The 10,907-nt window shown below is 33.3% G+C and overlaps 1 protein-coding gene across 1 annotated transcript; it reads left to right on the forward strand.

Annotated features, from left to right (window-relative positions):
* Positions 1-6,819: 6,819 nt before the first annotated feature.
* LOC108949200 (uncharacterized) lies at positions 6,820-7,704 on the forward strand. The gene is made up of 2 exons (XM_070180538.1): positions 6,820-7,327; positions 7,430-7,704. The coding sequence occupies exons 1-2, from the start codon at positions 6,820-6,822 to the stop codon at positions 7,702-7,704; spliced, it is 783 nt and encodes a 260-aa protein (XP_070036639.1).
* The last annotated feature ends 3,203 nt before the right edge of the window (positions 7,705-10,907 follow it).

Consider the following 10,907-nt stretch of genomic DNA (forward strand, 5'->3'; position numbering starts at 1 on the left):
TTTTTCATCTAAACCCATAATTTCTACAAATTTTTATGTTAAGATCTACCCATAACATATTTATTAAACTCACAATAAGTAGAAATTACTTACCTCACAAAGTTAGGTCGAAATCCCATCTTTCAAGGCTCTCAAATCGCCCAAGAGTGAGAGAAAATGTGATAAAAATGGCCTAAGTCCGTATTAAATGAACCCTCACTGCCCAGCGACTTTCACACATGTGGTGCCTTGGACGCATCTACGGTCTCACACCTGCGGCAAATGCCTCGCAGGTGCACTTTTCCCCCACCTAGCCAGTCTCCGCATCTGCGGACAGAAGGGGCCGCTTGCGCGGGCCTAGTCGCACCTGCGACCAAGGCTCTCGCACCTGCGGTCGCGCAGGTGCGCCCAATCTTCTACATCTACAGTCCGTGGGCTGCCCTTGATCTCTTGCTTCTACGGCTCGTGGCTTGCACCTGCGGTTGGACAAGCGCAGGTGCAATTATGACAGATCTAGGAGCTTCAGTTGTGGCTCCATGCTCCCAACTTGGTCCGAACCTCATCCGAGCGACACTCGGGATCCCCGGGGCCTCGTCCGAACATACCAATAAGTTTAGAATTATAAAACGGACTCGCTCGAACTCTCGGAATGCCCGAAACAATATTAAAACTAAGAATCACATCCCAAAGGCAATTGAATGAAACTTATGAACTTCAAGTTCTTCTATTCACTCAAAATGCGCCAAAACGTACTTAGACTACTCAGTTTGACACCAAATTTTGCGTGCAAGTCTTAAATGACATTACGGAGCTATTTCCGATCTCGGAATTTTGTTTGGACCTCGATAACTCCAAAAACCTCTCCAAACCAAATTTAAAGAACTTTTAAAACCTTCAAAAACTAACTTTCACTATTAGGCGCTGAAACGCTCCCGGGTCACCCAAAACCCTATCCGAATATACGCTCAAGTCCGAAATCATCATACGAACCTATTGGAACTATTAAATTCTGATTCCGAGGTCGTTTACTCAAAATATTGACCGAAGTCAAACTTGGCCTTTTAAGCTAACCTTAAGGAACCAAGTGTTCCGATTTCAACCCGAACCCTTTCAAATTCCGAACCGACCATCTTCGCAAGTCATAAAACAGTAAAAGCACGTACGGAAAGTCTTATTTAGGGGGACAGAGTTCTAAAAAGTAAAACGATCGGCCGAGGTATTGTTCATTATGTTAGTGTGGGTATTGTACTCCTTGTGAAAGGTAAAAGAGAACTTTCTTATGTTTAGGCCTAAGGAGCCAAAAATGATTTCAGTGACTTAATGAGATTGAAATGGTTTTATATGATTCTATAAAAATCTTGGGTTGATAGAGACATTGTAAAACTTAATTGCACGTCTTACAATTCACTTGTCTTTTATTCAAAATGATAAAGAGCATGATTCATATAACTGTTTATCACTTTATGTCAAATATTGGTTGCATGGTTTTTTGTAAAATCTTGTCCCATGAACTTGAGTTAGTGAGAGTCTATGACACTTATTGAGTACCGCAGTGGTGTACTCAGCCCTTAGGGGGGTCCCTTCAAGGCCCCACTTACTTTACATGTTTCAGGATGAGGTATAATCGTGGCATGCTAATAGGTCTAGGATGACTCTCTTTCCAAAATATATGGTGAGGCACCACTCCTATTTTCTGATAGCTATCATGTTATTTTCTTAATTTATGTTAGTCACGCATTAGCCTAAGTGTTTAATTCTATTCTTTGGTATAGAGACTCCATAGATAGTTATGACGAGTTGTAATAGCGGGATGGTATATGACATATATGAAAAGACATTTATTGTGTTTGGTCTCATGATTATGATGAAAGGCTTTATATATAATTTTGAATTGGAAAATATATAAAATTTTCAAAGAGATTCTGCAGTTAAATTTGTTTTCATATAAATAGTTTGGGTACATTATATGGTTTGGTTCGCTCGAATTGGGTAGTGTGCCGGATGTCGGTTACGTGATTTTGGATCTTGACAGAAATTCAAGACAAAATATACCTCCTACCAATAATTACTCTTTGCGAACGCGGTCACCATCTCGTGTTCACGAAGTACAAGCCTCCACCATATGACGAATCCTTCTTTGCGAACACGACAGGGGCCTCTTGAACACAAAGGCAACGACCAGCCTTTATCGTGAACGCGAAGGCTAAAGAACTAGCCTCATTCGCGAATGTGGTCCACCCTACGCGAACGCGATGGCCAAATCTCTAGAACATTCCTCTTCATTGCGAACGCGAGCCTCCTCCCGCGAACGCAATGAACACCAGACACCAAAAGAACCAGCCATTTGAACTTAGATCAAAATGATCCGAAATCACCCCGAAACCTATCCAAGCCCTTCAGATTCCCGTCCAATCATCCTAACAAGTCCATATATTTTATTCGAACTTGTCAAAGTCTCAAAACATGAATAACAATGTCAAATTCAAGAATTGAACATCAATAAAAAATCTTCAAACTTTTATAAATTCTAAATTCCAACTTTCGACTAGAAGCATTGAATCAATCCCCGACACCCGAGACCCGAACCAAATATATGTACAAGTTAAAAGTTATCATACGAACTTATTGGAATCTTCAAATCACCAATATGGAGTCGTTTACATAAAAGTCAAACCTTAGTCAATTCTTCCAACTTTAAGCTTCCATATTAAGAATTATTCTTCCAAATCACTCTCGAACCTCTCGAAAATCAAAATCAACTATGCTCGCAAGTCATAATACATCATATGAAGCTACTCAAGATCTCAAATCACAGATCGAAATGCTAGATTTCAAAATGAGTCGAATCATTACACATATGTATATTTGTTGGTTATCTAATATCACAAAATGCTTTGATCACGTTACCAAAGAAAGTATTTATATGGTACGGTTACTTGATCAACTCGATTTTCATAACCCAACCAAGAAAACCTTGAAGGGAACAGGTAAAACCAGTTTCGTTTTAGTTTTTCTGCATGGATGATCAGAATTATCCATGAACTTACCTATTAACTTCTCCAAACTGATTGATTGCTCTTTAAATGCAGTCAAAGTTGTGACTAAACAAGATGTGATGGATATTAAATCAATATGTCTCTTCATGCTCAAATAAATTGAATGAAGATTGAGTTGTAAGATTTTAAAATTTTAATTAAACAAGACGTGTCGTGTGAGAATGCACGCGTAATATATAGATTTCTTATCAAAGGAAAGACTAGAGCAAAAAACATAGTATAAAATAGACACGCTTGAATGCTCTCTTGACTATATTTCTATATTTGCCTAGGCCATTGAACATATTCTATACATATCGAGCAGGGAAAATAACGACGGCAAGTCAATTGTTTCTAGAAATTGCAAAACATCAAGAATCTTTTGGATACAAATCACTAACGTGCTTCCAAAACTTACGCTTGTAGTATAGCAAAATATGTTATTATCCATCTTCTTAAACTCAGATTTCTAATCAAAAGACACTTTGTACAGCTCATTCTAGGGTCAACTGACATATCTTGTCAACCACTCTACTCATATTGACTAGATGATCAAGTAAAAAACAATTATTTCTAAAGACAAGTTTCAAACATAATTTTATATAATTGACCACGACAATTGACATTATAGATAGGATTGCTTGGTATATCGGAAAGATAAAGAGAGACGATACTTCGGTATAAAGTAAACATTATTGTAAATTATTAAGTACATTTAAATTTGTACATAGTTTGGTGCGTTTTTTATTTTTAATCTTATTAGAGGATATATGGCCTTTGGCACGACGTTTTTATATGATTTGCAACCGAATCATTTTTTTCTCCCTAACATTACCATTAGGTTTGAATCTCTCACATTATAAAGAACCTTGATGTAATTTAAGACCATAATATTTCTCCTGCTTTGGTATATATTCCATATAATCAGAACTATTTTTTATTGTAAATCATTGTTCGCATTCTAAACTATTAGTATGGCGTGTCAAATCAGAAATTAATGAAGAGCATTTTTAGTGAATCCCCCGTTCGGGTATTCTTTACGAAAATGGGGATCCTACAAGTGCAAAATTTTCTTGAAGTAAACCTAACTCACTTAAATAATCAAGGACCCCACAAGCTAGCTCCGACACATCATTATAAAAGAAATTTTTTTTTTTGAAAGTACTTCACCCCTGATCGAGCGCAAGCTTTAGCAAGGCAGCAAATGTTCATCTGTTTTACAAACTTGTTTACCAAAACCAAATTAAAGTTCATAAAGGATGGTGACGTAGACAGATATCTCATATATATTCTTGAGCTAAAATGGAACAAGAAGAAAGTACCCCTCGTAGTAGATGACAGAGTGGAACATTACAAAATCATGCAGCTGATGGTGGCCTACTTGACACTCAAGCATGAGCAATATAATTGTGATAGTGGCCAGTCGGAGAGGACTATATATTTAGATCAAATCAAGACAAAAAGATATTGCTTTCCTTCTTGGTGAAAACTTAATTGCCATTCTTGACGCTTAAGATATTATACGTATATTTTTGGTGAATAAGATAATAGATATAATACATCCAAATCTCTACTACTCTCCAACAACCTATTAGTCTCATTTCACTTTCTTTGTGCTAGTGTATAAGTGGAACACACACACACACAATAAAGATTTGAAATGCAAAAGAGAAATAAAAGGATAAATGGAGTATGATATGTTAACCTTAAAATGGAAGTGTCTTCTGCAGCTTTTTTGATAATAATTTAGGTATTCAATGCTTGCGCTATTCCAAAGATAAGACTAGGAATTCGAGAGAAGAGAGAAGATAAGATCAGGGGCGGACATACAATATTATGTTTGGGTTCCCGGGAACCCAATAGCTTTTGTGTAGATCCTATATTTGTATTAAGAAATCTATTGAATATATAACAATAATTATATAGGAACCCAGTTCCAAAATACATTTCTGGTCCAATGGTAAATCTTGGAACCCAGATGTGGCCCGCTTCCCTTCTTGCTAATGCAAGTTCGAGTCCCTATAAGTCCTTTTTATTAAACAGACAAAAACCAAAGTTTTTTAGCAGTACTTCCACTATGGGAAAACATCAAACAGATAAATATTGCTCCCTTTCTGTCAAGTTAGCACAACTTCCACTTTAGTCTATTTTTTTTTAATAATAATAGATGACTAAAGTGAACCTAAAAAGAAACAACCACATCAAAAAGTCCCCAAAACAAAAAAAGAGTTAGGGTTTAGTTCTTCTTCAATCTTGCAAGCCACTGGTTCTTCGACCTTCATTCTTCTTCAATCATGACTTTTCTTCTGTTGCATATCAAAGACAAGCAGTGATCCATTGTAGGTCCTCTCCTTCCTTCATCTTTTTTTTTATAACTATTTTTCTCTTATATTATATTATATAAAATAATATTTCTTAAATATTTTTCTCTTATATTCATCTGTAATATTTAATTTGTGTCTTATGATTTGTAGGGCATTTTAGTGAGACTCGATATGATCAAGAGATTTTCAAGCCGCAAACCTCTTCAGGTTCTACTTCTAGTTCTCTTTCGCTAAGCTCTTCTTCATGTCCAGTGATTAATGATAATGTAAATTCTTCTCGACCATCACACAAAGATATTATATTGGATCAGAATCTTCTTAAACCTGATCCTGGTGAAAGAAAATAAATTTCAGAATTTTTTCCTAATCTACGTGACCGAGTGAGAAGACATTACATTCAAAAAGAGCCTTGTCGGCCTCGCAATTTTATTTTTTTTAAATACATTTTGGTGAAAAATTGCGTCATTTTAATCCGGAATGGTTTAATACTTTATATTCTGGATGGTTAGAATACAGTATTAAAGAAGATGCAGCATTTTGCTTATGTTGTTATTTGTTTAAAAATGAGATAGGAGGATATGGGAAAAAAGTAAGTGATTCTTTTACAAAAGTTGATTTTAAGGCTTGGAATAAAGGTATAGAGAGGTTTAACGCACATGTGGGTGAAGTAAATAGTGTTCATAATCGGTGTTTCAAGATGATGCTAGATTTATCGAATCAAGCACAATCTATTTTAACATCTTTTGATAAGTAATCTGAGAAAACTAAAAGTGAGTATCGGGTTCGCCTGAATACCTCAATTGATGTTGCAAGGTATCTTTTGAAAGAAGGAATATCTTTTCGGGTTTACGATGAACGTGAAACTTCTACAAGAAGAGGCAACTTCTTGGATCTCTTAAAGTGGTATGCAAATAAGAAGGATGATGTAAAGAAAGTTGTGTTAGAAAATGCTCCAAAAAAATGATATTATGATTTGTCCAAATATATAAAAAGACATTGTGAGCTCTAGTGCAAAAGAAACATTGAAAACAATTATTGAAGACTTGAACGGGGATTACTTTGGGATATTGGTTGATGAGTCTTAAGGATGTCTCCATAAGAAACAAATGGCGCTTATTTTACGTTATGTCAACAAAGAGGGTAAAGTTATTGAGCGATTTCTTAGCATTGTTCATGTTAAAGATACATCTGCAAAATCATTAAAAGAAGCAATTTATTCTTTGCTTTTGGAACATTCATTGAGTAAATCTCAAATACGGGGACAAGGTTATGATGGAGCTAGTAACATGCAGGGAGAAATTAATGGTCTTAAAACTTTGATTATGAATGATACTCCTTCAGCATATTGCATATATTGTTTTGCTCATCAATTGCAATTGACTCTTGCAGCTGTTGCAAAAAAATATTATGAGACCGAATAATTTTTTGATATTCTTGCAAATGTTTTAAATATTGTTGGGGGTTCTTTTATACGTAGGGAGATGCTTCGAGATGATCAAGCAGAAAAATTAGAGGAACTACTAGTGCTTGGTGAAGTTCATACAGGAAGCGGTTTAAATCAAGAACTTGGACTTCAAAGGGCAGGTGATACTCGGCGGGGTTCTCATTTTAAGACAGTGCGTAATTTTATTAGTTTATTCTCATCAATTGTTCATGTATTTGGAGTTCTTGCAATTGATGGTTCAAATTATCATGAGAGATCAATGGCAAAAAGTCTAGTAGATGACATAAGATTCTATGACATTGTGTATATGTTACATTTAATGTTGAAAGTATTGGCACTTACATATGATTTAAGTATGGCTTTGCAAAAAAAAGAACAAGATATTGTAAGTGCAATGAAGCTTGTTGGTTTCGCAAAGAGACAATTGCAAGATATAAGAGATTCTAGATGGAATTCTTTGATAAAAGACGTCTATTTATTTTGTGTCAAGCATGGTATTGTGATCCCCGGAATGGATATGAATTATGTTCGTGGAAAGTCAAAGCGTAAGAAATCAAGTGTTACATATTCTTATCATTTGCGTGTAGAGGTTTTCTATGCTATTATTGATTTGCAACTTTCGGAGCTTAACAATTGTTTCAATTAAGTGAATACTGATCTACTTCTTGGTATGGCTAGTTTGAGTCCAGATAATTCTTTTGCAAATTATGATAAAGACAAGATTATGAAACTTGCTACACACTGCCCGAATGAGTTCACTGATTCTATGCTTGAGGATCTTAGTTTTGAGCTTGACATCTATATTGACTATGTGCGAGAGGCGGACAATGATTTCTCTAACTTGAAAAGACTTGGAGATCTTTCAAAGACATTGGTTAAAACAAATTTGCACATACTTAGAGACTTGTTTATTTGCTTGTGAAGTTAAGTCTGATATTACATGTCGCTACTGCAACGGTAGAAAGAGCTTTTTCTTCGATGAAGCACGTTAAAAATGACTTGCGAGGCAGAATTGGTGATGAATTTTTTAATGATTGTTTAGTTTGTTATATAGAGGATGAAGTATTTGAAAGTGTACCTAATGATGCGATCATTGATCGTTTTTAAAATATGACAAGTCGTCGAGTACAATTGTAATGATAATGTTTATATTTATATGTTGTCTTTAAGTGTTTTGTTATTTTCTAAATATATGTTGGATATTGATACTCGTTCCTTAATTCGGTTATTGTAATATATTGACTTAAAATTGCGGTAGGAACTCATACACTTCAATTTCTAGATTACGGTTGACCGGTCTCTGAAACAACGCCAAATAGATAGCAACAACTATTGATCTGTGTTAGCAAGTAATTGTGTAAGTCTTAGGAATTTGATTCCAGATTACTTAGGCAAAGATTTCTTCTGAATATAATAGCAGATATGGAGATAGGACATGACCATTTGTGGGAGCAGTAAAAATCGATACAATATCTGCTGACTTAAGGAAATTAATTTCACGCCATGCAACTTGCTCCAACTAAATATAGAGAAATATACATTTGAAACATAATTGCGATCTTGGTCATGCAACTCAGATTGATGTGAATATGGAACCAGATTTAAGCCGTATAAAACCTTTACCATACAAACATTTTATTTTTTAATTTTTGGGTCCTATTTAATGGGAACTGATTCCACCAAGCACTTAGCCTCTTTGGCTTCCACCAATAATAAGCTGATTCTTGTACTGTATACTGAGGTACTATCTGTCCCTAGTGTTTATTTTCTTTTCTTTTATGTTTTGTTTTGGTTATTTATACATATATTTTTTTAACCAACCCATTTGGATATTATGATTGTTTGGTTGTTGTATACATTTATATTTAGTCCATTGCATCGATCTGGCTGGTGCAGATTTGTGTAGCTCCCAATTTCCGGTTTAGCATCACTAGGTGGTCCTATATTTTATTCTGTAGATCCCATTTCGTGTGTTAATTATTTAGAAGCCCAAAAATGGATAGATTGCATTTTCTTCTAGAGTGACAAAGAAAGCACGAAGACAAAGACTGGTGTCAGACACATAGTCCGCATTTTAATTAAAGTAATACTAATAAGGAGAGGAAGGGATTACCTAAGTAAATTTTATGGGCAGTTGTTCAACTTTGTGTTCATTACCCAAAAGTCATTTTTCTTTCTTTTATTACGTAAAATTCATTCAATTTTGTGTTTATTGCCCAAAAGTCATTTTTCTTTCTTTTGTTAAACAAAAATAATTTTATTATGTTCTAGTTATCACAATAGTCATTTTGATCAAATTTTACAAACCTTTCACCTAAAAAATCTATTATGCAGTTGACATTATAAATCCTCTCATTTATGCAACACCGTCTATATTATAATATACTTTTACCCAAGTATTTTAATTATGATTAAAATGACTTTATATTATTTTATTTATTATTTTTATAATATATTCGTACATTTAATTTTTTCTTAACTTTACTTTTCAAGATATATAAGTAGCATTATTAAATTTGTCGGTAACATAATTATGAACAAATTTCAAGTCCACGTTCTTAACCATGCTTAGCAAAATATTTTTAATAAAAATTATAAAATCAAAGCTCATTCATTTATCAACCAAGTCATACCCATTAATCCAATAAATAAAATGCTTACATTTAGCCAAGGATTAATACTTTCAAATAAATAATATTAACAAATAAAGTTTTAAAAAACTTAATATTAAATACAAATATCTTTAAAAAAAATTCTAAAATTCTTATTAACTATAAAAAAAAACTATCATTTGTTAAACAAATCTATTTTTATTATTTCAAATAAATATTAAAATACCAATATTTTTATTGTTTTTATATTTAAAATATGTTCATGTTTGAGTATGATTAAACAAATTGAGTGCCATGAAAAAAATTAAATGTATGGATATATTATAAAAATAATAAATAAAATAATATAAAGTATTTTAATTATAAGTAAAATACCTAGGTAAAATTATATTATATATTCCCTCCGTTTCAATTTATGTGAAGCCATTTGACTGGACACGAGGTTTAAGAAAAGAGAGAAGACTTTTAAACTTATGGTGTAAAATGATGCATATATATTTTATGTGGTTATAAATCATTGCATAAAGGTAAATTTTTTCCAAATAGGAAAAGAGGTCATTCTTTTTGGCACAGACTAAAAAGAAAATAGGTTCAGATAAATTGAAACAGAGGGAGTAGTATATAATATGGAAGGTATTACATAAATTAGAGAATTTATAATGTTAAGAGCATAATAGACTTTTCAAGTAAAAGTATTATAATATCTAGCCAATGTGACTTTCGTGATAAATAGAGTAAAAGTAAAATAATTTTTGTGCAACAAAAGAAAGAAAAATGACTTTTGAGTAATGAACAAAAAGCTGAATGATTTTTACGTAACAAAAAAATAACTTTTGCGTAATGAACACAAAATTGAATGACTACTCATAAAAATTATTCGGAATTAGCGATAAGTCAAATGGAAGAAAAATCTAAAGCATTACTTTCTTAAATTATCACATGGGGAAATGATGATTCTGCTTTCTAGTGTATCATATATCTTTCAACCATGGATTTTTCAACAAATTATTAGAATTTAGGCCACTCGATATCTCCAATGTTTATCTTTAACTTTGACATTAATGTTGCATCCTCAATCACCACCGACTCGTGTTTTTCACGAGTATTACTCTCTATTTTGTAAGGGTGACAGATTTCTATATTAAAAAACAAAAATTACACTTCTATTTCTTCTGTAAAATATGCGCTTATACTCATAAATGTCCCGATATGTGTAAGAGCACAAATTCTAAGAATATTTTTGATATGTGGCGAAAATCTTTTTAGTTTCTTAAACTATATATTCAGTCAAACATTATTATATGATATAAAATACAAAAGTATCAACATAAGCTTGAAAGATTGAAATTTGATTTCAATAAGAGAATATATATAACAAATGTCAACATAACTTTAATAATAACCTTTTTGTTCAAATCGGAAATGTCTATCAATAAATTAACTTACCTTTCAATGGAAAGCGGTTTTTGGGCCATGGTGCGCGCGGAAGATGAGCGGCAAGAAATGAACCCAA

This window comes from Nicotiana tomentosiformis, chromosome 7 (genome assembly GCF_000390325.3).
Source record: "Nicotiana tomentosiformis chromosome 7, ASM39032v3, whole genome shotgun sequence".
Lineage (NCBI taxonomy): Eukaryota > Viridiplantae > Streptophyta > Magnoliopsida > Solanales > Solanaceae > Nicotiana > Nicotiana tomentosiformis.

Bases quoted from the DNA above. Each gene is read 5' to 3' on its own strand.
- LOC108949200 (XM_070180538.1), top strand. From the start codon at position 6,820: ATGCTTCGAGATGATCAAGCAGAAAAATTAGAGGAACTACTAGTGCTT. The intron at 7,328-7,429 runs GTAAGAAATCAA...GTTTCAATTAAG, and splicing joins TGTTCGTGGAAAGTCAAAGC to TGAATACTGATCTACTTCTT.